The sequence below is a fragment of the Centroberyx affinis genome, unplaced genomic scaffold, assembly GCF_046629955.1.
Source record: "Centroberyx affinis isolate AG114_WGS23_722 - 3 ecotype Tasmania unplaced genomic scaffold, CSIRO-AGI_Caff_v1 ptg003428l_1, whole genome shotgun sequence".
NCBI lineage: Eukaryota > Metazoa > Chordata > Actinopteri > Beryciformes > Berycidae > Centroberyx > Centroberyx affinis.
The window spans coordinates 191,024-217,840 of record NW_027281401.1 but is presented as its reverse complement, the minus strand read 5'-3'; the positions used below and the strand labels follow the sequence as shown (position 1 = coordinate 217,840).

Genomic DNA, 26,817 nt, shown 5'->3' with positions numbered 1-26,817 from the left:
CAACATGGCATTCAGAGCCATTGAATTCCAGTCCTCACCTACCCTTCAAAATTAGAGGAGCTTATCACCCATTAACTGACGTATTCTCACACTCACGCTGCACATGCTGCTACTGTAAAGCCTGCAGGGACTCACATGTTGCTCTGTGTGGGTATGACTCACTTTCCACTGGCCTACACAGCCTTTTTATGACCTCTGTAGGTGGAGGTGAGGATTATCAACTCTCAGCCGACGACTGTCAGCTCTTTATCCTTCTATTTTAATTGCTAACTGTTCCCACCATACATACACCCCCCCCACCCCCACCCCCACCCCCACCCCACACCACCATCACCACCACCACATACACACACACACACACTTCCAGGTAGTGTAGTCCTCCAACCCAGGTATGTGCTCTGTTCTGCTACTCATTACTCATTCTCTAATATGAATGCTTAAAGAATACAGTCCTACATAAGTCAACACACTACATTCTTCACACAATCCAGACACACACTCATAGCAGCGGCCATTGCCGGAGAAAAAAACACTCTTTAACCCTGACACAAGTGAGCCTGAGAGACTCTCATTGTTCCCGTACCAGGAAATGTGACTTTTGCTGGATTTAAGAGATCACAGTTGGAAGTGCATCCCCAGTCTATTACTGGAGCGATATCTCCAACAGCTTCACTGTGCACCCTGTGGCTACATTACAAAATCATATTTTTAGACTGAGCACATAATCAGATCTGGTAAGTCATGGTCACTAAGAGGATATCTGTGTCCGACATTAAAACTGATGCTCTGCCAAACCATTCGCACAAGAGATTTACAAAACGAGATTGATATTGGCAAAACAAGACCGTCTGTGCTGCGCGTCCTCGATCACAGCGGGATTGAGGAATGAAATATAGGAGGGGAGGATTGCCAAGGGCCAGGCCGTGCTGTTCTGTTGCAATGGAAATCCCCTAATACCTTGACTGAGGTGGCATGGTTATTAGAGTTGCTGTTCTGATGAGAGTGACTCAGTGGTGCTGCTTGCTGTCTGTCAGTTCAAGTCATTTTCTAGCTTCATGGGGCACAGACAGCTGTTTGCTTGCTTCTCTGTGTGCGTGTGTGTGTGTGTGTGTGTGTGTGTGTGTGTGCGTGTGTATGTGTGTGTGTGTGTGTGTGTGTGTGTGCGTGTGTGTGTGTGTGTGTGCGTGTGTGTGTGTGTGTGTGTGTGTGTGTGTGTGTCCAAGCACTGAGGCTCTGAATCCAGACACACCTGTTCCTCAGTGAGCCCTACAGCCAGGCTTACCAACAATACTCAGTAGATTGAATACCACACCATCCATACGGAGTCATAAACTTTTCATTAAAAGCTTGACTCTGCCGATGGTTCAAAAACAGACTCTAAACTGTGGTTACACCACAGCCTTGTATAGTGTGGAGACATCAGTGTTAATCTGTGTGCTTTTCAGCATGTAGGTGTAGAGATATACAGGGGATAAATAACAGAAAAACCTAACAATACATAAATGTCAGGTAACTAATAAGAAATAGAGCCACCCTTTTGCCTCCAGAACAGCTTCAGTCCAAGGAAATGCTTTCATCCAAATCCCTAACTGTGTGTAGTGGGATAATGGGCCGTTTTCCCATAAAGGTTCAACGATGTTTAGATCTGGTGATCAGGGCCATGGAAGGTGTTTGACTTCATCCTGGTACTTATCAAACCACTGTTGCATTTGTTTAGCTGTGTTTATGGGAACAATATCATCTTGGAACATGGGGACATCATGAGAGAACAGTGTTTACCCCACAGGGTCACCTGGTCCTGGAAAATGGCCTCATATTCTTTGTCTGGTATTCGAGCATGCAGGGAAATCATTGCACCTACTGACTCCTACAATATGGCTACTGAAACCATTACAGATTCACTACCATTTTCAACATCTGGCAAAAGTTCTCTGCTCCTTACACTATTTATGCATTTGTATGCACTGACTTTGGATGCAAATGGCAGCTCTGCTAAAAAAAAAAAATAACCAACTTTATGAAACTCATGGCACACAATTTTTGTTGAGACTGAATCACAGAGGTGTTGATTCAATTCTGTGGTCATTTTTGAAGCCATAGTTTTGTAATCAACAACTATCTTGTTGCTGTCTGTCTATCCCAGTCAGTGAGATTTGACTTGTGTCTACTGTTCCTCTTTGATGATGCATTGCATGTTTGACATATGTTGTCATGATTTTCAAGACTGTTGCCACATTAAAATTGTTTTGCAGTTTTTGTGACCGATCCTCCTGCAATTCACAGATACAGACTGAAAAAAATCAGTCCAGTGTGTTTAAGTGCAACACAGTATGTAAGGGAAGGAGAGAGAAAGCAAGGTGCACAGGATGAGAGACAGCACATGTCAGGGGGATGGAGAGGAGCAGGATAACTGCTACTGAAGTGAGTGAAGCTGGGGAGTGGACCAGAGGTATTGCTGAAAAGGTGTAAGTGTCAGGTCCAGGTCAGGCCTGGGTCAGCAATACCTGAAGTATTACCTGATCACACACACTCATTTCCTCGTCCCCTGCTGATTACGTAGTACCTACTTAAGAAATGGACAGTAGCCACCTTGGGAATGCAGGTGGCTTGCACATCAGCTTTAGTGACGACAAACCTCATACCAGTTAGATCCCTGATAGCTTGGTTAGTTTGGTGAATGACAATGATAAACATCTTTACTGTATGTTTCATAAATCTGGAAAGATATTGGCATCATATCCAGTATGCATACATTTTGTTCTCAAATGTGTGCTTGTCCCCTGTGTCTGACCCCTCCTGCTGAAAAGCAGATGTCGGGTTAGATGGGGATGAGAGGAGGGAATTCTGGGATGCTGACCTCAGAGGCTGTAAAAAACTTTCGGAGAAACAAAATGCTGTTGGATTTGATTTTATGGCCACATTAATCCTACCGACCTATGAACTACAATAATACACTCTGAACATTTTTTGTTCAAAAGAACACATCACTTTGACAGCAAACACTTGACATTATTGGGAGGGGCCATGTGTGAAGAGATTGGCAGGGAGGGGTCCAGTTTAACTTCACATGTGTCTGCATTCATGCATCTCTCTCTCTGCCATTATAAATCTGTTTCTCTGCCTCAGTCTCTCAGTCTCTCTCTCATTTCTGGCTGCCAGTGGCCCCCATCCTCCCCAGCCTCTTCAGGGGTGTGTCAGAAATCATTCTATAAACAAAAGACCGCAACAGAGAGGCGCAGACACAACGAGTGAGAGAAATAAGGACGAGAGACCACTTCATACAGGTATGTATCGCTGAAGAGCAACATGTTGTGAGTGCATTGTCCGTAAAACTAAAGATGGAGAGGAAAATCAGTATGAGTATTGATTTAATAATGTTTTTCAGAACACAGCTATGTTTTGAATTACTAGCCATTTGAAGCCATTTGAGTTACATCAAACTGTGACCTGCATGTATGCATGGAGATATGGATGCAATATGGATGTGAGGTGTGGAGTGAATTTATGTATCCCCTGTATGTAGCTTGTTGGCCGGAGGTTTTAAGCAGCTGTGTCTCTGGGCTCCAACCCAGAGTCCAATGACAGCCAAAGGGACTAGCAGACTAAATCTAGCCCATTCTGAATCCATTCCAACTCCTGCTGGGCTTTAAGCCGTCACACACACAAATCATTTTAACCGTTTAACAAGCTCACCAAGAAATACATTTATGATACATTTAAAAAAAGAAAAATGTTAGACCTTGTGATAATGTAAATATTGGAATGTATCTCATCCACACAGTTAAGAAGTCTGATTTAAGTAAATCCCCATTTTGTAATGATGTGAAATATATTAAGTCATTCATAATTGGCTATTATGGCATGTATTCACTGCTTCATAAATTCATGTTTAAAATGTAATATGGACAGACCTGGAGAGTTTTATAGAAAGCTTTTATATATTAATATAAAATGAAAATACATAATGCCCTTTCATCTGTTTACAGTTCATAGGCTTTTATTATTGCTTCAAGAGTTGGACAAACTAAACTTTTAGAATATACCAATGATAAATGTGAATAAGCATATATAACTGTGCTTTTGCTGTAATAAATTATTTATTGGTCTGCTCTGAGTTTTCCCTAAACATGCAACTCAGCATGTTTTTTAACAGCCTGCTGTACAGTGGGGGGGGGGGTTTAACACGAATTACATTTAAAATAGGACTATTTTAAACTGTTTTAAGATGTCGTAAACTTAATAGCTATAAATAGTTTGTTGTTGTAATTTATCAGTTTTCTTTTTCCTAAAATGTTGTGGTTTTTGTCTCTCTTTGGGTATAGATGAGTTAAAACCACTCCAATACTGAAAACACATGATCAGTTCAGTAAAAACCTTTGGTAGATATGGTAAAAATCATGCAAAAGGCCATATTTATCTCCACCATGCAGCTGACCTACACTGCAGCTGCACTGTAAAGGGCTGATCAGTTACTCAGTTCAGTATCCCAATGAATGAAAATGAAAACAAGCTGTGTTAATTTCCACAGTAATTTGTGCTCATGGAGAGATCGTCCACAGACAGCCAACCCGTCCAGCAGAAGCACCCCAGACAGAAGAGGGTGGGGGACGAGGCTGAGAGGGACAAGACTCAGGATGGGAAGCTACATGTGGAGAAGGGAACCACAGATGAAGGTAACTAATAGCAACATGAACATCATTCTAATACAGTCTGATATATTTTGACAGTAAGATTGTTATGATGATCAGTGCTGTAGGGATATTAATCCTCTCCTCCGCAGCAGCGACTGACCGTAAAGCGATGGCAGGAGAGGCATTGGACAGGAGGAACGTCTGGGAACCTGGTGTTTACTACTCACTGGGAAAGGAGTCCTTCTTCTTTGCTGGTCATGACATCAGCATCCGCGAGTCTCTGGACACTTATGGCGCTCTCATCTGGCCTGGGGTAAGTCCTGCCATGACTGTATAGGAACATATCTCTAGATTCAGTAACATGGGTATGGTAGTTGTGATAAAGAGAATTTGTTTTGCAGGCAGTAGCTTTGTGCCAGTTCTTGGAGAATAACCAGCAACAAGTGAACATGATGGATAAAGCAGTACTAGAGATTGGAGCTGGAACAGGCTTGCTGTCCATTGTGGCCAGTCTGCTCGGTGAGTCTATTAAAGGACTGTGCCGAGTTTTGGGGAGTTTGGCCAATTGGTCACCTTACCCAATACCAATATCTGATCAGAGGATTGGCACCAAAATCATCTCTGTGTCTCTGGTGGAAAGCTCTGTCTGGTGAGCATGCTAACACTTTACACTTTACACTTTACACACTATACAGTATGTTAAGTAAACAAAGGCGACTAGCATTATCCATCATATGAAGAAAGACCTTTTAATAATCCAAAATTGGTATTGGTTTTCATTCTATGACCTGTAGATTCAAACAAAATCTCAAGCTTCATCATCAGTGAAGTCCATTACGAATCAACAGTGTAAACAGGTCTGGCTAACTGCTTACACTCAATGTCTTGCAGGAAGAGAAAGCAGTTTCAAAGGGATCATTTTTTGGCAAATTTAATGTCTATTTTACCAACCCCTCAACAAGCCTGGTAGGTTTAGACTTGTGTCATCAGAATTAACACACATAATTACACCCCTGTGCTCTAAAACCCAGTATTTCCACTGGCTTGCGCTACGTATGAACAATGTGTGGTGTTGCGTTCAGTTTTGCACCCTTGTTCAACCTGTTTGAGCTTTTGCACTGCGCATTGTGATTAAACTCTCATGTGTCCAATAGAAACAAGGCCAGGAAGGAAAAGAACATGGAGAAAAATGTATAGCGACAGTATCAGAATTTACACAACTAATTCTGAAGTTGTACAGGGACCATGACAGAAAAGCTCTCTCCTGAAAGCATGTTTCCTTTTTACCAAGTGGGTATATTGGTGTGTTTAAAATCACACTGGAAATTAGTCATCTCTGACCACTGGATGTGATATTTTAGATGTTATATCGGATGTTATACACACATACAACACTAACAAGACAACGAGCTGGGAGTGGCTCCTCTCCCTGCTTCTCCAATTTTTTTCACACCACTTCAACTTCCGTAAGCATCGAGTCAAAAGTTGCGCTGTACCAATAAGCAGCAAGGGCCGAGCAAACTGCGTCCTATATGAAAGACCCATTAGAGTCGCAACAAGTCGCAACATTTTCTCACTTATAGGATAACGCTAGCTGCCTATGAGATTACTTAACATACTTTATGCTAAAGCATTAGCATGCACACCAGACAGAACTATCTACTGGACTCAAAGAGATGTTGGTGCCAATCCTCTCGTTAGATATTGGGTGGTGACCAATGGGCAAAACGCACAAAAAGTCTGTGTGGTCCTTTAAGAGTCTGTCCATGGCTCTTCCTCTGTCTTTCAGTTGCCTTATTGTTGTCCTGTACCCTTTTCCAGGTGCTTGGGTAACAGCCACTGACCTGCCAGACATCCTGTCTAATCTGACCTTTAACCTTTTGCGGAACACCAAGGGCCGCTGCCGCTACACGCCTCAGGTGGCTGCCCTTACCTGGGGTCAAGACCTGGAGCGAGACTTCCCCTATACATCCTGTCACTATGACTACGTGCTAGCGGCGGACGTGGTCTATCACCATGACTACCTGGAGGAACTGCTGGCAACTATGCGTCACTTCTGCCGACCGGGAAGTAGAACAACGCTGCTGTGGGCCAACAAGGTTCGGTTCCAGTCAGACCTGAGGTTCACAGAGAGCTTTAAGAGCAGCTTTAACACCACGCTGCTGTCTGAGCTGCCACAGGAGGAGGTGAGGATATACAAGGCCACAGCAAAGGAGTGACGGAGAGAGAAGAGGAGGGATGTGAGAGGTGATAGAGAAACAACGAAGGGGATAAATCGATATTGTACATTTGACACAGGAAAGAGTCCTGAAAAGTAAAAGGGAAAAAATTTTTGCTAAAATGTATAAATTTAGAGGACCACTTATGATTCAAGAATGAAGGAAAACAGGGAAATCAATTTCCCTCTTGCTGATTTGACTGAATAGAGAAAAGTCCAGGTTTTGAGTTAATGCTTAAATGACATTCCCGAGCAGTGCTATAACCTTTGTTAAGCAGAAAGCAGAAGAAGTTCTAGACTCACATTTCCAGTTCAAAAAGCTATTTTATTTGCCAGTACTTTTTCATACATTTGATACTTTTGACATTTCATTTCCACAATTTATTTTTTAAAATAAATTGCTTTTGCTTTAAACGTGTGGAACAAATTTCTCCTATATTCATGTTTCTCCTATATTAACTAACCTTTAAATAAACACTTAAAGGGTCTATGTGTAATTTCTGGTCTCTATCGTTCAGCGTTGTCATGACAACGACATTCTGCCCCCCTCCCCCATAGAGCGAGACCACGGTGGCGCCGGTTGGACTGTTTCAGAATCAAACAATAAATCATCATGTTTTAGTGCAGTTTTTTGTTCGATGGACGCTTGCTGTTATTAAGATATGGACATTACCGGGATTCCTGTTGTCTGTGGATTTTTTGAATATATCGAAGGTTAAGGAGTCGACTATTTTGACTATTTTGTGTATTAAGTAACACCACTTCCCCACAGCATAAATGGGCTGGTCCATTAAAATTGGAGCTGTTTGGAGGATTATATACATGCCGAATTTACCAGAACACCCTACTGATTAGTAATAAAGTCTCAAATTATATTTTCAGATGTGTGTATTTGTTGATAAGCAAATTGGCAGATTTTTGAATGGACCTTGGCGTGGTAGGAGGGCCTTCAAACAACAACAGAGGCACAGGCTTGGCCTGCTCCTGTGTTTTTGAATACAGAAATCTCTGCAGCACGAGCGTCGTGGCTGTTCACTTTGTTTTACTCACTACTATTCAGGGACCTCTGCTGATATTTACTAGTCATACTATGCTTCAGTAAACCATAAATATTACACATTTACCCTTTAAGAAAATGTATTTCTGTTTCACAGAAATATGAAACTGCAGTTCTTGTCTCTTAGCTTTTGGTAATAGTATCCAGGAGTTATTGGGTAATAGTACATATATTGACAGCAGCGTTTAATTTATCTAAATATAGTAAAAACTAAGGGACATTAAACTCAATTTAAAGAAACAAAAGTATTTTCCATTAAATGGCATACACTACATAGCAGCTGACATGAGGTGAGGGGAATAAACACTTTAAATTACATGTTAAACATGTTAAAATATGTGTTGGTCACTTAGCACCAAAGTTACCACATAACTAAAAACCTGCTTAAAATGTACATGTTGTATTTTGAGTCTAAAAGCATTACAATGATTAGACATTCCTACACATGCACACATACACCCATACACACGCACACACACACACACACACACACACACACACACACACACACACACACAGAAAGGGAGAGCGAGAGAGAGAGAGAGAGAGACAGAGAGAGACAAAGAGAGAGAGACAGACAGAGAGAGAGAGAGAGAGAGAGAGAGAGAGAGAGAGAGATAGTATGATCACAGAATTCAAAGATGTAAAGAATATTCATTTTTTCATCTCTTAAACCTATCCGCTAAAGTCTTCTCCAGGTTGTTCTTGTCATGTCCGGTTCCCACTGATCAAAGAAAGTGTGTCTCTGTTTCCAGTATCAAATTGTTGTAATTCTATAATTAAAAGTTCAGAGGAGACTTCTGTCTGTCCTGAGTGTTGGACTCTTCCATCCTGTGTGTTCTAAAGACCTGAGAGTCTGTACACTGTGGAGGGCTACACTTGGTGTGTGTTGGACGGGTCTCAATGACACGATTCTACGATACGCAGCAGGTTGATGACTTGGGCTGCTCTAGTATGGACTCCCTCCGCAGGTCGTTAGGAATGGTGCCTTCGGGACCCCACACGTTGAGCTCCCCATAGATGCCCATATCGATCATCTCCTCCTGCCAGGGGATGGCGATGTTGCCTGAGGAAAACTCATCAAAGAAGACCTTGTCGGGATCGTCCAAGGCCACCCCCTTCACTGAGGAGAAGGCCCCGACGTCATCCAGACTTTTAGCGTACACCACTTTGGGGTCGGGAACAAATGGAGGAGATAGGATACCTGGACAGGTGAGACGCACGGGTTAGAAACTACATCAAACTCTGTTGGAGGGTTGAAATCATCACCAGGGCCAGATGCCTTAATTTAACAAATTTATGAAGGCCATGCAGAAAATGCAATAAAGGAATTATAACTGGGTTTATTTATTTGGGACACAGCACTAAATCGTGACTATGTAAATCTCAAGTTCATAGATAAAGTACCTGCATTCAGTTTCCTCCAGTTGATGTCACTGAAGAAGGGGTGCGCTCTGATCTCATCACAGGTGTCATTCTTAAAACCCATTCGCTTATCAACTTCTTTGGCTAGCAGCCCAGCACAGAGGGACTTTGCATTCTCACTGAAATTCTCTGGATAAACCACTACCCGATTCACGATTCGCTCTTTCATCTCGTCACGTTCAACCTGAACAGAAGACAAAGAGCAAAGTGAGCTCAAATGTGACTCTTAGACTCAATTCCACTCACTGATTTCACTAAGTTACCCATTCTGAGCCCATGATTGGATAAAAGACAAATAACCTTCTCCCCTCGATCCCTGAAGGGGTTCTTGGCAGCAATGAACTCGAACAGCGTCACTCCCAGGGTGAAGTAGTCCACTGAGGTGTCATACTTCTCCCCTTTCACCATCTCTGGTGGCATGTAGCCTGCAAGGAGTAAAGTCAAATAGTGACAAAAAATCGAATTAACTCTGATATGGGTGACGTTACACCTATAAATGTGATAGTATTTGGTACAGTTGAGACACACCTGGGGTTCCAGCGTACCCTTTGGTCATCGTTTTGCCTTCTTTTAACTCCACAGCAAGACCCAGGTCAGATATACGCACATTCCCTGTTCGAAGACATAAAGATATCTTCATCAGCCAGTATTTATGGATGGACAGATATATATGTGCCTGTATTTGCCTCAAAATTGGTACCTTCATTATCTAGCAGCACATTCTCTGGTTTGAGATCTCTGTAGATGATTCTTTTCTGGTGGAGGTGCTCCAAGCCCTGGATGATCTGAGCGGCGTAGAAACAGGCTCTGGGCTCGTCGAACCCCGGGTTGTTCTCATCCACCAGGTAGATGTGGTACCTTAGGCAGAGCAGGAGAGAGAGAGCAGGCGTGTTACGTCTGCACTCATGTTTAAAATGATTTGTAATCTACATACATGTGCGATACCATACATATGCATCTTGCCAATATGTAGGAGAGACAGTTGTAACATGGGTTTCTGTTATAATATGCTAATTTCTCCAGGCTGGAGCGAACTAGAATCATGTAATTAGTTGTGTATATGCCTAGTGTCCTGGCTATGCAAACATTACTTTTTTTTTTCATTTTTTGCTGAATGTGCATGTGCTTTTTCAACTATATTAACTAACTAATAACTAACCCTAACCCTAACACTAACTATATTGGGTTAAATTTGGAAAGTTGCCTCATCAAAATGAATTTCTAACCCGCAGAGAGTTCAAAGTGGTCAATGTGAATAAATGTTTGTTTAAAGCCTGTAGTCCCGTGTATATCCTCAGCAACTGTGATTCTGAATGAACATCTGCACTCATGAATGTTATTGGAAGATACTGAATATGACTGGTGACTCGCTGTTTCCTCCACATGTGTAGCCATGCCCATGTGCTTGCTTACAGAGACACGCAGCATGGTTCAGCTGCTGAAAACACCCAAATGAGCATATTATTATGTCTAATTCATTCCATTGTAATTATACTGTAATTAGGAATTATCAGTGCGGGCTCCATTTTAGCACATTTGGGTGATTGACATATTTAGCTCCAGCTGGCGTCACAGCTCATTATGGGAGAAATGCAACATGCCTCTTACATCAGTCTTTGAGACCACGGCACACCTTCTGTTGGCATTGGAGATGTTGAAAAGATAATTTGTGATCGGTATTGTGTGCCAAGTTTTGAAGGTTGTAGATAAAACAACCAGAATAGCAGGGGGAAGAGGTGTTACAACTGTCTCCTCTGGGAGCTCGTCTGTGTATGTTTGTGTATGTTTGAGACGTGAGCATGTTTCAGACTGTGAAGTTACTTGAGATCCCCTCCGTTCATGATGGTCATGACCAGGCAAAGTTCGTCCTTTGTCTGGAAGGCGTACGCCAGTGACACAATGAAGCGGCTGTGGACCCTGGCAAGAATCCTCTTCTCCACCATTGCCCCCTGCAGGAGAAAATCATGAGAGACACAATTTTGAACACTACATTTCTAATAAGGCCATCTTGAAAAGAAAAATTTAAAGGTTAGTTGAAGGAGGAACTCATACACGCTCCATTCTACCACTGGGTTAATGAAAAATGGATGTAATAGTGTTAAATTGCTTATTTCTCCTCTCCATTTTGAAAAACTATTAAGAGGTGAGAGTAGTTTTCAAACAATGACCCCAAACAAGTCAAGGGCAAGATATAACCATGCCAAGCAGTTCCATTCAGAACGGCTTTTCACTAAAGCTCCCAGTAATCACTCTATCCCTGTCTCAGTGTTTAATACCAGGGGCTAAGGCCAGAAGAGACAGAGGCAGGGACAAAGATGATTAGCACCATCGCAGCCTGCTCGTTGCAGGGCACCAGGGCACCTGCTCTGGAACAACTTTATTAATCAAGATGATTGAATGTCACCTAAAAAACATTTTCATCCAGGGAAACACAACAATGTCCAATACTATACTTGTGTTGTAGCAAGCTATGTAAACCAAGGCCAGGGACAAATGTCAAATTTTGACCATCCAAACAATTCCAGAGAGTAAAAAAAAAAAATCTCTCATTTGGCCTATTTTGATCCGATTTAATCCTATTTAAGTGATTTTGAGATAACTTGCTCATAGTTGGCTCAGGCATATTAACAAAGACCAAGGGTGGAGGTAACTAATTACATTTACTCCAGTTACTGTAATTGAGTAGCTGTCTTGTGTACTTGTACTTTTTAAAGTCAGTAATTTTCCTTTTTTTACTGTATCTACATTTTAAATCACATCCATTACAGAGTACAAATTCTGTGGCTCTCCATAAGCAACACAAACTGGACAGTTGTAAATTGGCCAATCGTGAAGCTATTCACAGTCAACGCCAGTCAACAAAGAAGAGTAATGTTACTTTGCTTTGTTTGTGCACTCTATTTTGTAATTTCTAACTTTTACATTGAGTACATTTTAAATGAGCTACTTTTTACTTTTACTTAAGTAGATTTTTAGCAAGGTAACAGTACCTCTACTTGAGTAGAATGTTTTAGTACTCTCTCCACCCCTGACAAAGACCATCTTAATATAAGACACCAGAAACCAATTGCAACATACTACATTTCTAAATCAATGCCCAGTGCCTGTGGAACACCATCCACGTTTCATTTTGGTCCTTGGCTTGTCAAAAGGTTTGGGCACACCTGCTATAAACCGTAACAACCTCAGTGTCAGCAGTCTCCCTTAAAACCATAATGTCATCATTCAAACTACCCACTTCGGTGGCCTAATGGTCCAAGGAGCAACGCTTGTAGAGACTTAAAGTTTAAGGCTAAAGGCACATAGGACTCATCAGTGGAGGCATGACGACTGAGTAATGATGGAGCATAGTTAAGTGAAAATTACTGCCATTTATTCTCTCACCTCAAAGCCTTTCCTCTTCTTCAGCCGCTTCTTGTTGAGTTTCTTACAAGCATATAGTTTTCCTGTGGCTTTCATTTGACAGGCGGACACTTCCCCGAACCCTCCTTTCCCTAGCACACGGAAGTCTAGGAACCAGTCTGCATCCATGGGCTGCATCTCAAGCCACTTCCACTGCAGGAACCTCTTCAGGTACATGCTCTCCAGGAAGAAAGTATAGGGGGCCTCTCGGAGGAAATTCAGAGTTTGGGCCAATGCCGCGGCAAACAGTCCGTCCCCGGCTGCCTCCTGGCCTTCCTTCACCTTAGCTATGATGTCCTCAGGCAGGTGGGGGCAGTAGTGCTTGGCAGCGGGGTCCATGTAGCGCTGGACAATCTTTGAGGCCTTCTTCGCCCTGTCAGAGTCCTCCGCCAGGTCATAGACCTCGATGTCCTTCCAAAGACGGCAAGCCCCATTATAGTCCGGAGTTGCATCCAAGAATTCCCTGAAGAGGCGCTTGCCGATAGGCTGATCCACACAGACTTCGTCAAAGGCCAAGTCCAGGGTTTCCCTCAGGTCCTCGCACACGGTGATGTGGGGTAGTTTGAGGCGAGAGTGGTACTTCTTGTCCCGTGCAGCTGCTGGATTGGAGCCATCAATGCTCCCTCGAGCGTTAATGTAAGCAGAATTGGCTACCACTGTGGTCAGGCCTCCAATATCCATGTTGAGGGCAGGTTACTGCTGGGCAGCTCAAAGGGAAAACATTGTAAAGAGAAAAATAGAGGGAGACAATAAATACTGCTAACTAATGTGCAGGGGCGAGGAGGTAAAAGGAGAAAGCAAGGGTGAAAGACCAGAAGATGCAACAGAGATTACAGAGGAGTGACGGAGCATACAGAGCGAGCATGCGAGAGAAATGGGAGACCTGAGACTGGTGTCTGGACTAGATCTCAGCACACTCTGATGAGAGCTTTACCTCCCTTCACACAGACATATACATACACACACACACACACACACACAGAGACACACACGCCTGAGTCAACACCTTTCACTAATCCATTAACACCCTAATGCCCCAGACAAAGTGTGAGAGCACAAGCAGGGACAGAACAATACAGACAGCACATGCAGCTGCACCTCAAAAGCAAAACCACAGTTGGCAGTCAAACACTACTTAATGTAGACTGTGATAAATCAGTTTTAAAGGGACAGCTCAGGAAGCTTATATGATTTATCATTACCTGGGAGGCCTTTCAGACCATCCAATCATTACAATGAGTTGCTTTCACCATTTATATACACATAAATTAGCATTTCTTGCCATTTCTTGCTGGCTTGAGTCAATGGGGCTGAAAATCATTGCTTTGAAAAATCGTATTTTAAGTATACATATTAAATTATGCTGTGAAATTGGAAAAACTCTAGAATGTAGTGCATGTGATTTTAAAAATGGTTCTCAGCTTCAGGAACTTTGGTCTTGCTGCCTGAGGAACATGGGCAAGCAAATTCAGCAAGCAAATTTTACTTGTTTACTGCATCTTTTGAATGTATTTCCTAATTTTTATTTTTTTTTTAGTCTTTATAAATTGACTATTCGTGTGTTGTAATCAATGTTTTATCATTATTAATAGCTGTCAGCAACTCTTGATATCTCAAAAACCCAAATACTTAGGCCAAGGCTTTTTTGATGGACTAAAGCAGTACTCAGGACCCAGAGTACTGCTGGTTTTCTACCCTACCAGATAGTTTACTGCATTAACGCAGCTTCATAGGTTAAATTGGTCCATATTAAACTGCTAGAATAAAAAGCAGTTGGGGACCACTGGAATGAGTAGGAGTCTAGTTCAGTTAGGCTCTTAAAGATCTGAGCTATTCCTTCTTCAGATCGTTCAGCGCCTTGGCCAGATGAGGGACCGGGTACGGATCTGGGCCTGCCAGCAGCTCCAATTAGCTCCACGTTATTACACCCAATATATAAACCTTTATTTAATCAGGTAAGTCACCTTGAGATCGAGATCTCATTTTCAAGAGAGACCTGAGTACATAAGTGTATGTATAACACATAAAACAATTTAAAATACAATATCAATCAGATAATTAACAATAATACCATACCAATATACATGATATTGCCCCTTGTAATTTGAAAAAACTCATAAATAATGTCAAAGATGACAATGAGAGATGGAAATTTCTCCCTCTAACTATTCAGGGTAAAATAAATAGTTTTTAAAGAGGTTGATACAATATTCAGAGAATTCATATGGAATAACAAGACACCTAGGGTTAGCCATAATAACTTACATGTAGACAGGGAAAAGGGGGGCCTTGGCCTTCTGGATGTGTATAAGTATTATATTGCATTTAACTCTAGATATCCTTTGAAATGGCTTTAATTCAAGAGACACAAGGTGGGAAAGCATAGAACAGGAAGCTTTATACATGTTAAAAGATAAGGTCTCATTGCAAGGGCTGTGGTATGGTCCCTTATGTAAGAACACTGATAACCCTTTGATTCAGTTTTCTTGCTCAATTGTGAAATATTCCAGAACCTGATCAATTTTAAGGTTAATAACTCTCCCAGTGTTCCATTATGGAACAACTACAGGTTAATGTTGAATGGCAGGCCACTTAGAAACGATGACTGGGAATCCAAGGGCATTAGAACTTTAGATGATATGAGAAATCTACATGACAGTAAATTGAGAACTTTTGTTCAGCTTAAAGCTGCATATGGTATTGAAAATAAAGACTTTTTAAAATATATGCAAATAAGATCACAATTGACCAGAAATTTATGGGAAGCTGTAATCATACCCAGGTTGACATAAACTGAGTTTAAACTAGAATTAATTGTCAAACAGAAGGACAAAATTGCATCGAAATTATACAAATTGATGAACAAAACATCAGGAAAAAATTGGAATGCAGAAGAAATTGGGAAACCGACTTAGGTATATCCTTGGAAACTGAAGACTGGGATCATGTCTGGAAAACACTTCACAAAGTATCCAAATCGGTGAAGAACAAAATGATCAATTATAACTTTGTACATAGTACATATTTCACCCCTGTTCGATTGCATAGGATTGGTGTATCCGACTCTGATCTTTGTTGGCACTGCAAACAAGATAAAAGCACTTTTTATCATATGGTATGGGCTTGCACTAAAGTAAAAACCTTCTGGGAAAATGTTATGCAATCTCTGGGAAAGATCATTGGCTATACTGTTCATTGTGATCCAGTAATGTGCCTTTTGAATTACACTGTTGAAGGAACCTGGTCCAAATGCAACAAACAAATTTTAACAACCGGATGCATGACAGCTAAAAAACTGATAGCAACGAACTGGAAGGACGTAGATCAGCTGAAAGAGGGACTGTGGCTTCAAACATTCCTAGAGACGATTTCCATGGAGGGAGCTGCATCTAATCTTTCTGAAAATTATAATGAGGAACAGCAATTGTGGAAGGTCATAATGGACATCGTTCGTAAAATATCTACCTTTACCAGAATATTGAGACATACTCCCGTAGCAACATAAACGGTCCATGTTTCCTTTGTTTACTACTCTATTGGATAGATGGCTTGAACTATACTTTATTTTTTGTTTATCCGCTAGACCCTCATCTCACTAAGCTACACATAATCCCTCTAATTTATTTATTTTTATTTTGTTATTTTAATTTTTACTTTTTTTTTATTGTTTCTTATATTTTGTTTCACCTTGTACAGGTATCTGTGTTGATATGTAAGTGAAATATGCCGTTTCCTTTTTTTTTTATTTGTTGGAAAAACCAATAAAAGTTAAAGTAAAAAAAAAGAAACAAGTTATTACAAAATAAATATAAAATTTGGATGAGGTCCAAAATCCAAATCATGACAATAGTCGATCCTCTAATTGTAAAATTTTGCAACAAACTCACAAAATTTGTGGATACAAACTTATTAAAACAATCTATATTTAATTTGCAAACTTATATTAGATTACAGAAAAAGGTATTTGTAAGAGTCAGTACATGTGTTGCTCAGTTTTAAAAAGGAGATCTTTGAAGGGAGTACATAAAGACCTATACAACCACATATTTCATACATCAATAATTTTCAGGTCTACCTTTACCACTGGCCTCTACAGGATACTATAAGCTACAATCATCATAGGATCCATATACGTAATTAACAAACAAAGCTTATTTTCCTATAGGGAGCCTGGGTTATGGAGGTCTTTACCTTGCTGGTGCCATTCTTATGTAAACACTACCAAGGTGTGACAGGGCGGTGACAGAGAAGTCCTCAACTCCAGAATAGAAAACAAAAATAAACAAGCAAACAAGATCAGGAAAGCAGCTGCCTACAGAACAGAAGGAAGCCAGCCCAACACAGTGGGGGATAAGAAAATGTTTCAAATTATAGTCCAAAACACAAAACAAAAAGCATCAACACATTTGATGGAGCCCCATCCTGGGATGCCATGGTCATTCTGGATCCATGGAGTTGCACTGACACAGCATGTCAAAGCAGACACTTTGGCCATCTTGGAACATCGGATCATCATAAGGTCAGCCAAATGTAATCGTAACATAATAGGGATAACTATTTCACACGCAGTACACTATACATTCTCCAACAGCAGTGGGTTGTACAGAGGGTTTTTGCTTTATTTTTCAGTGGGATGGCTTATTGAGAAGTGGATTAGACATACAAAGACTTCAGCATGGTGCCCAGGCCATAGACTACAGTTCCCCCAGAGCTGTGGTGCAGATGCACATGTGATTCAGGAGCGGAAAAGGCGAGGGTGCGACACACACCTCTGTCACTCTCCATTCATCTACACCCCTGAGAAAGCCAGACTGAGAGAAGTACAGGGAGGGGGAAGAGAGGGGACAGGGTTGAAGGAGCACACACGAAAGGGGACTAAAATCCCATGGTGACGGTGGTTTGAAGGACTGTGCTTGTTGGAGAGGCGAGGCGGAGAGAGGCAGGTTAGTCTTCGTCGTCATTTTCATCGTAGTCATCCTCATCGTCGTCGTCCCCCATGTAAGACACTGGAGTCTCCACACGAGACCCACTGTAGTGAGAGTCGTTGGAGCTGGAGGCCATGGTACCATCAGCGCCACTATCACTGCAAGGAGAGGAATGGTGATTTTTTAAATTTAGTTACAGAGGATGGTAAATGGAGGGGAGAAAGTGATATTGAGGGAAAGGGTGAGCATAATGAGATAAAATTAAATGAGAATTTCATGTCCTGCTTCCTCTCACATTTCATAGGTTGCATTACATTCAAGGCCTCTCACCTGCTCGCAGGATAACGCGCTCCATTAGCAGACGATCCTCCAGTGATGTAGACATTACTGATGGGACCCTTTGCCATCTCTGAATAAAGAGAAACAAGCATTCACATAAAGTTATAGACCTGCGATTCCTGAATTCATCATTCTTGTTGTTTGTGCAGACCTATCAAAATTCAGCCACATCAGCAAAACAGGAAATTTTCCAGCTTGTTTTCACATGGAAGCCAAGTGAAAATGAGTTTCAATTATCAATTCTACATGCTAAATGACAAGCCCGTGAAGACAGTGTGGCACAATCATGCCACGATTCAGAAGACAGTAAATCCACGATGGTATAACCTGGCCCTGGCTCTGACCTGTGACGTAGGGCTCCAGGGCTTTGGGCACCAGGCTGCGCGCCATCTTCAGATCCTCTGGAGAACATTTTCCAACCTCCAAACCACAGGCCATGCCCATACGTTTCAGCACCTCAATATCATCGTGGATCTCAAACATGCTGTCAAAGTTGAACAAGTACTCAAACCTGCGGATGGGAGGAAGAAAGAGATAAAGGGGTGGATTATCAGTAATTTAACGCAACAGAGTAATTTTTTGTCTCCAATACATTAAAGCTCAAATTAATCCAGTGTGCGGTCAAACTCAGCAGTGACATGGGACAGACATCTGAACTCCAAATGTCTAGTGAAACTGTATGCGGTTATATCTTTCTAGATATCCAAGAAGTGTTCTGATACCTTGTTATTATCTGAAGAATAGTGTCGATTGGGTATAACGTGTCTCCAAATGCTCCTTGCATTTCTTTTTAGCTTTTTTGCTGTTGAGGTAATTTATCTCATTTACTCAGTGCATCGTTTGCAGACTTTTTCTAAGCTACTACCTGTGAGAATTCATTGTACTCCTTCGAATGGTGTTTCTTCAAGTGCCTGATTAAATTAGGAGTATTGTAATTAGCTCTGCTGCAGCAACCCCTCAAAAACTTGCATTGCAAACATTACAATTAGCTTTTTTCAGTCCTCAGTTTAAAGCAATTCGAGACTGCAGACATGACTGCTGCCCCGCTGCTTTCAAACCAATGCGTAGCACTGCTAAGTGGTGGACAACACTTGTTATGGCAAATACTTTTTTATGTTAATATGCATAAACGGATGGGGGTGTGTGTGTAAATAATTACATGGATCTGAAGCTGTTACACCAAAATTTGCAGACTCACATAACTAGGCAAATACAAACACGTACTTGTCATTGGAGATGCTACAGTCGATGACCGTCTTCTTGCTGGTGTTGACAATAATGAAGGGAAGGTGGATGACAGAGTTGGGAGGTGGAGGTCTGTTTGTCTGCTGCTCTGTCTGTCTGTTCCGCTGCACCAGGTTCTTAAAGGCTATTTGCTGTAAAATAGCATTGAAGGTAGAGAACCATTAGCATTATTACAAACTGGGCAAAACTAGATATATTTTAAGAAGCAGATTAAGCATGGCAGCAGGATGTAATGTGGTCATGTGCTTCATAAGGAAAAATCTCTTTAAAAGTTACACAGGAAAATATCCCTTGTGGGACAGTGAGAGTTCATGTATATATTTTCACTGTTAACTGGGTAATCCATTCTGAAATAAACTTCAGCTTTTAAGCAGACAGCGACACAGAAAAGCTCTTTGAGTAAATCTGCATCCTGATGGACATGTGGCACATTTGATTTATTCCCACCTGCAATATGAGCTCCTGAAGCTGTGACTGTTTCTGCTTAATTCTCTCCAGCCGCCTTTGTCTCTCCACCTGCAGTTGATATAGGACAGAATAGAAGACTCATGTGTGATTAAGAGTCATAAAATAGAAAAGAGGCAGAGGGAAGACAGACCTAGGGCAGGCTGATGTGAGAATGATTTTCACTTATTAGTTCGATGTGCCGTGTCCGTACCTCTAGGTTTTGGCACTCCTGTGCGGAGTTGGTGGGCAGGCCAATCCATTTGATTTCTTTCTTCTCTTTAGAGATAATGTTCATGGCCATGAGCACATTAAGTGCATCGTACACACGCCTCCGAATGTTCTTCTGGTCATACACATGCTAAAATGGAATGACATGAGCAGGTGAGAAATTTTAGTCAACACAAATTTCTACGTGGCAAGAAGATGCTTGTGCAACTAAGTGCAATGTAATGCAATCCATAAGTAGAGATAAAAAAAACCTTTGAAACGTTTTATTAAAAAGTGTGTATAAATAAAATGAGGGAGGAAGCTTATGTGCCAAGCTATAATCTACACTAATTACTTCCAATTACTTAAAGAAACAAGAGCCATTTGAGCTGCCTAATGTCCCGATATAATCACCATGATATATTAAACATAACCAGTTAGACTAATGAGGTCATTAAGTGAATTAAAGCATGAATTAGCAAATGTGTATGTCAACATGTTTTTCTTGATACAGGTGGTATTAATATGAACTCCGTATCCTAAAGTAGTAAAAGAGAAATGACACCCATTTTAAGAACTCATGTTATTTATGTGTCGCAGGACAGTTAGTGTTTGTGATCTTGCACCACTCTTTCCTACAGCTAAAAATCTGAGACATTTGATTTGGGTTTTTTAAGATTATTTTTTATGGCTTTTCTGCTTGTTTTATTATTGGACAGCACAGTTGAGAGAGGGACAGGACATGCGACAAATGTCCCAGGCCAGATTCGGACCCAGGACGTCATAGCATTTGTGACGGTTACATGGTATGTGCCTTAGACCACTGAGCCACCAGGACGTCCCCAGAACACTTGAATTTGTGATGTCACTGAGATGTAAAATCAGTGGCTGCTCCATAGACAATGAATGGGACACTGACTCTGTGCAGCCGCAAGATGGTGAGTTCAGTTGTCACACCAAAATGAAGTTTAAATTCTAGCATTGCTAACAGGTATGGATCAGAATTTAAAATTCATTTGGGTGCAAGAACTTCTTATGGGTCAACAGAGACTGTGCCCCATTCACTGTCTATGAAGCAGTGCCAGATTTTACACCCCAGTGACATCACAAATTCAAGGGTGAGTTCTCCAGTTTCTAGCTTTAGGGAAGAGTAGAGTATATTCACTAGTATTAACTGTCCTGAGCACAGGAAAAACAAATATGAATTCTTAAAATGGGTGGAATTCCCCTTTCAAGAAATCTTCAATGTGCAAAATCATGCAGCACAGTACAGCAAAATCTAATCAGATCCTCTACACTGTAGGGGGTTCCTGTGGTGTAAATATGAAGTTTCTATCATGTATTGTTCTTGAGTTATTGTGTTCAGAAGAATGCGTCTGCACACATGCAGACAGATGCCACCATGACATAATGTCCGGTACCATGCACGTCTTAGCTTCAATATCAGGGATTAGCCCTCAAATCCAGTCACTGTAGCCTTTGATACTTTGGCCTGCAACTCTTCTCATCAACACAAAATTAAAGGATATTTTGTGTATATTTTCATTTTTATGTCCAAAGACCAGTTGAGTCTCTGATTGTTTACATCTACTTCAGTCTTGTGGATGGTGTTTCCCCACCCAAGTATGAGGTAAAGAAAATAATGACGCCACAGTGTGAATACAAGGAATTCTGACAATTTTTCAAACAATCCTGTTCTTTGGTATGTAGGTTTGCATCATCCTGAGAAAATGTCATGTTCAAGTTCTTTTGTTTGGCTGCAGCACTCACTGAGTCATTGGGTGACATGTGGTTGTCTGTAGAGCTGAATTCTGCCACCAGTTCATCTGCCACTTCATTGTAGGTGGTGACTCCTTTCTTCTGCACTTTTTCGCACACCTTCATGGAGAAATGCCTCAAGCCCTTCCCGTTCTTTTCCCCTTTCTTACCACGCTTCCTGTAGACAGAGGAGATCCCTCACACCATTGGGTTCTCACATCAACTACAATGATCATTCTTATCAAAATCTCCAAATATAACAAAACATGACACTTTAACCGCATTTCCACAGAACACTAAAATGATGTTCCAAGCATATAAGGGTTAGGACCTTTTGAAGACTCACCCTGATGACCATGGAGAGGCATCTGGTGGTTGGCTCTGAGTTAGGAACTGGGAACTGGGTGTATGTGGACTGTTTACCAGTATGGTATTGGAAACAGTAGGTCTCTGAGGTGTCCCAATCACCTATACAGGAGGGAGCAAGAGGAGAGAAAAGAAAAACCCAAACACTTAAATCATACTCAACATTGCCTCTATTATTGAGAGGCTCCATGCATAACAAAATGAGCATCCCACCTGGTTCTCAACCAAAAATAGGTGCTGGTCTGTGATATAGCAACTTGGGTTTATTTTTTCCTGGAACTACGCACTGAGCTAGCAGGTGGAATTTAGATGGTAATGTAAGAGTATTCCTGGTATTCCTTCACTCAGGTGATACCTAAGCTGATTTCCGTTATGTATATATTCCATGTATATAATTGGATGATGGGAGTAATCCTGCTGACTCTAGAGTTGATAAGCTTAGGATCAACTGCTCCCACCCACCCTCCACCCGGTCACCTCACAATGATAATTGGGGGCTTACACAACACTAAGGCACACAGAGGAGAAACTCAGCAAGCAGATGTATACTTCTTTCCAGTCGTGTAGCTGTGAATAACAGATGTTCAGACAGCCAGACAGGGAGGTTCTAAACTATCTGACTAAATGTGCTTGTGACAGCAGAGAAATTCTGACATTTGAATGCTGTACTGGTTTGGTAGCTGTGTGGAACATCACTCACCATGTGTGGCACGTGTTGCATGTGTGGAGCGATGTTCACGTTGGACGGCCCAAGGGTTTTGGGCAGTAGCTGTTTGGCCACAGGAACAGCCGTAGGCTGAACAGTAACCAAAGACAGGACACCTGATAGAAGGCATAAGAGAAGACCAGATAATGAGACTAGAGCTCTTGACTGAAGCTCCATTGCCCCCTGTTGTCCAGCTGCAACCACATAGGCCTACACTTTAAGATTAGAGCTAGAACAAAATAATATTGTCTTTGTGATTGGTACTAAATTAAAGTATGTGAAAAAGTTAAGTGAATCTAGGAGCCCTGTGCACATAGCTGCAGATAGATAAATGTTTAGTAATAACTTTTACCTTTACTAGGGCTCAGATTCTGATCGATGAAAACCTTCAGCTCTCCATTAGTTTCAATCAGACCAGCCTGTGGAGGAAGAAACACAATAGGTGCTCTACCAAAGTCACACCATCTTGCTCTTGAACTTAAAATGCACTGACTTTTAACAAAACAAAAAGAGCGCAGAAGAGGAAAGCTGAGGTTACAGGGTGTCCTCTGTTGTCTTCAAGTTTTAGGAACAAAATGCAGATATCCCCACATGACCATTTGCTACACTGCCTCTAGGATAGCATATAAACCAAACAATGCATTTTGGTGAAAACATTGGCCTCAAGTTGTCCAAGTGTCTGTAGTTACTTACATCTTTAGCCATGATCCCAAAGGACCGGGGAAGTAAAGCTTCAGGCTGAAAAGAAAATCTTCCTCTATTTGTCACTAATCAGACCCCTGAAAGAAAAAAGAGGGAACAACATTAAATAGTGACAGTATTTCTCACAGTTGCACCCAAACAGAATGTTAGACTACTTTTTTTTTAATTTTAAAGAATTTTCAGACAAAAAGTATTATTCTACTAAGAGTAAATTAACATTAACACAATTTTAATACGAAATTATGTTAAACACTGAACAACTTATTTCTGAAGTAAGGCCCATCTGATCTGGTTGCAGCCAACACATTGTACAAAGCTACACCACTAACGCTAGCCTGACTAGCCGGCTATTCTCCAAACAAGACCAAAATGACGGGAAAATGTGTACATTGAAGACCAATCGCGATTGTATTAAACTTTGAGTTCATTTCAATGGGCTTTGTGTACATCGAAAACAAGTTAAATCCTCCCAAGATGCTCACAACTTTTACTATGCTAACTGTGCATAAGGCCTACTTCAGGTATTGACCACGTCCGGAGGAGAGGCATCGTCGAACTTCTGCTACAGGTCAACGCTAACATGCTAACTTTAGCATACCATCACAAAAAATATTGTTGTGATTAAAATGATAGTATAATATCTGTAAAGGCATTAAGGTTGCATGTGGTAGTAACGGCATCCGTATCGCAAGCCGATGGCAATGAACAAGCTTTTGTTGAATTCAGCTTGCTACTGCTAACAGTTAGGTTAAGGTTGCTGACGTTAGCTAGCTAGTTAGCTAGCTTCTACACGTTTTGAAAGGATTCGGATATAATTTAGCAAGTATTGATTCCCTATTCCATATTCCAGCCAAACTTTGAATTTGAGTTGACGTTTCAAAAGCATGCGTGCATTTGCACGAAAAGTAAAGTTAATATTCTGTTTCTGTGCACTTACGAGTGCACTCTCTTGCTTCTTCGACGGCTGTTTTTGTTGGCATTTGAGAATGGAGGAAGAGGAGGTCTAAATCCCTACCGCCAAACAGGAAACAAAACTAGGCAATGTCGAACTACTTTCTAATCAATTCACTAAATCCAGGGTAATAGTCAAATACTCTGTCAATGTTAAGTGATTAACCAACTTTCTGCCTTAGTGTTAAGTTTCTGCTCGTTGGCGTTCACCATCAAGCCATGTTTTGCCTGCTGGTTTAGTATGGTATGTAAAGAGGGATCCTTTTCAAACCAAGAAAGACGAATCGCTCAATTAGTAAATAGGTTAAGTAAAATTACCAACCAATTAGTAACTACCCATTTCTTTTAATCAGATTATACGGGCCCCGATTCGTTTAAAATTGACACTTAAAATAATTCACCACAACATGTGAACTACTGCCTTCTGATACAGAGATTATGTTTTATTCTGCTTAATTAGCAATTACGGACCTCTAATTTACAGATACTAGTTGTCCCAATGTTAATGAATGCCACATATTCGCAGTCATATTAGTGGCAGTCAGCTGGATATCCATACTTTGCCAGAAACCCTTAAAAAGGTAAATTACGTTATTACGTTATTCTTCTGTACGGTTCAGCTACCTACCCAATTGGTTTATTTGACAACCAACATTAGTAAAATATTACATTCGCTAACTTGGCTAGGTTAAAGTTGGGATTACGATAGGTTAGTTAAAAACTTTGCTTCATTTGTATTACCCAAGTTACCCGACATTAACGTTTGAAAAAGCACTGTAAAGAGCATACATAGTAGGCTAGCTACGTTAACGTAATGTATTTAACGTTAACGTTAGTAGGTACTGCACTGAAAGCCTGCAAACGACTCCGTTAACGTTATATGGCTAAAAGCAATTTGCCAGAAACTACGCTAACTCATAATGTACAGGCGACGACTATTTCATTGCTACTTAGCTATGATAACTGGCTATTTAGCAACGAGCTAACGCACTATTATGGCTAAAAAATGTACTAGGTAACGGATGAGAAAGCACTAACGGCGCGGTGTTAGCCAAGTGACGTTAGCTAGCTAGCTAGCTAGCTAGCTGGCTGGCTAATCCACAGCTGTCATCGACAACACTGCCAGGACCTAGCGGTAACATTAGCGCGGTTAGCTGCTTGTCAGCTAACCATATATTTTAAAAAGCTTCAAAACATTTTTTTTTACAAAAGTGAAGTCTCTGTTTTGAATATGTTAACTAAGGTCAATAACTTTCTGTTTTATAGTGCAGCTATTTTGCTACAGCTCGGTGAAGGCGGCTTACCGGTGCGGTTCACAAGTTAGCTAATTGTTTGTTAGCCTTTTCAATCCACTCTCTGCTAGCCTGGCTGTAGTGGTGCTTCTCACAATCTGATCTTGGCGGTGTCTAGCATTAGCGACATGCGATTGGACAGCATCGACGTGACGAAGGCAAACCGGTCAGAAAAGACCACGCCCAGAGCTCGGTCTGGTTGGCTGGAGCGTTCAGAGCTTCTGGGCCAAGGTCTGCCATTGGTTAGTAATATTTAGGACCTTGCTGAAAAATTAAAACAAAATAATAATAAATATAATATACATGTAAAATAGAATAATGATAGATAGAAAGAAAGTAAAGAAAGAAAATGATGAAATTAGTGACAAACTTGTTCCTGACCAGACTTGTTAATACACTGACATGCCACCTGTCATGTTACTGGACCTTTCTCTGACTGGTTGCAAAGCTAGGTATCAACCTCTGAAAAGACAAGGAGTTTGCTCTGTTGTACTCTGACACACACACACACACACACACACACACACACACACACAAAACTAATGTCCAAGAAGACATTTTTGTCCAAAGATGATAAGCTTATTCTTTCAAAACTATTTGCCTTTAGGTGGTCCACTTTAATTGGTAAACTTATGTTTTCTTCTACTGTGAGCACATCTGATATCTATAGGTCAACCAAGGTTATTATACTAAACTAAAACTAAGAAAAAGTAGGTGTTAAAAAACAGTCATAAACTGAAATAAAAATAACTAGACTTTCTGAAACTTCTTTCTGAACTAAAACTGAACTAAAACTATCTTGTCTACTTGTAAAATTAACTAAAATAAAATAAGAATATAGAAATGTTTTTAGTTTTCCTCTTTTTGTTTATCTGCAGAGTGAAAAAAAGAATGAATTGTGGGTGTTTTTGGCTATTTCTACTGAACACTGAGTAGGCCATGAGATGGTGGTATCCTGTAGACCTACTTGCCCTCATGAGCACCTGTTGCCCTCACCAGTTGCCAGTGTTGCCAGTGCCATCACCATTTGCAGAACTCATGTCGAAAATACTTGGGAGAAAAAGTCTTAGTTAAATTACTTTTAAACATCTTCTTAAATTATTATATTACTATTGTAACCCTGAGTCCAACTGGGCACTTTTGACC

The 26,817-nt window shown here is 41.0% G+C and overlaps 3 protein-coding genes across 4 annotated transcripts; 1 reads left to right on the top strand and 2 right to left on the bottom strand.

Moving 5' to 3' along the window:
* The first annotated feature begins 3,184 nt into the window (after window positions 1–3,184).
* On the top strand, window positions 3,185–8,328 carry mettl21cb (methyltransferase 21C, AARS1 lysine b). Its single transcript, XM_071539298.1, has 5 exons — window positions 3,185–3,284; window positions 4,529–4,673; window positions 4,781–4,944; window positions 5,033–5,150; window positions 6,453–8,328. The coding sequence occupies exons 2-5, from the start codon at window positions 4,541–4,543 to the stop codon at window positions 6,848–6,850; spliced, it is 813 nt and encodes a 270-aa protein (XP_071395399.1). The 5' UTR covers window positions 3,185–3,284; window positions 4,529–4,540; the 3' UTR covers window positions 6,851–8,328.
* Window positions 8,329–8,820: 492 nt separating this feature from the next.
* LOC139660962 (rhodopsin kinase GRK1-like) lies at window positions 8,821–13,414 on the bottom strand. Its single transcript, XM_071539260.1, has 7 exons — window positions 12,716–13,414; window positions 11,153–11,280; window positions 10,032–10,189; window positions 9,860–9,943; window positions 9,632–9,756; window positions 9,314–9,515; window positions 8,821–9,110 (listed from the first exon to the last, which is right to left on the bottom strand). Exons 1-7 carry the CDS (start codon window positions 13,412–13,414, stop codon window positions 8,821–8,823), a joined length of 1,686 nt encoding a protein of 561 aa, XP_071395361.1.
* Window positions 13,415–16,560: 3,146 nt separating this feature from the next.
* On the bottom strand, window positions 16,561–25,759 carry tfdp1a (transcription factor Dp-1, a). 2 transcript variants are annotated; one of them, XM_071539256.1, is made up of 12 exons: window positions 25,684–25,759; window positions 23,420–23,505; window positions 23,079–23,145; window positions 22,721–22,842; window positions 22,001–22,122; window positions 21,667–21,832; window positions 19,901–20,047; window positions 19,690–19,758; window positions 19,222–19,373; window positions 18,342–18,508; window positions 17,989–18,067; window positions 16,561–17,816 (listed from the first exon to the last, which is right to left on the bottom strand). In XM_071539256.1, exons 2-12 carry the CDS (start codon window positions 23,429–23,431, stop codon window positions 17,678–17,680), a joined length of 1,242 nt encoding a protein of 413 aa, XP_071395357.1. In that variant the 5' UTR covers window positions 23,432–23,505; window positions 25,684–25,759; the 3' UTR covers window positions 16,561–17,677. The 2 variants fall into 2 exon arrangements, with proteins under 2 accessions (XP_071395357.1, XP_071395356.1); XM_071539255.1 differs by lacking the exon at window positions 25,684–25,759 and adding an exon at window positions 24,366–24,432.
* Between the last annotated feature and the right edge of the window lie 1,058 nt (window positions 25,760–26,817).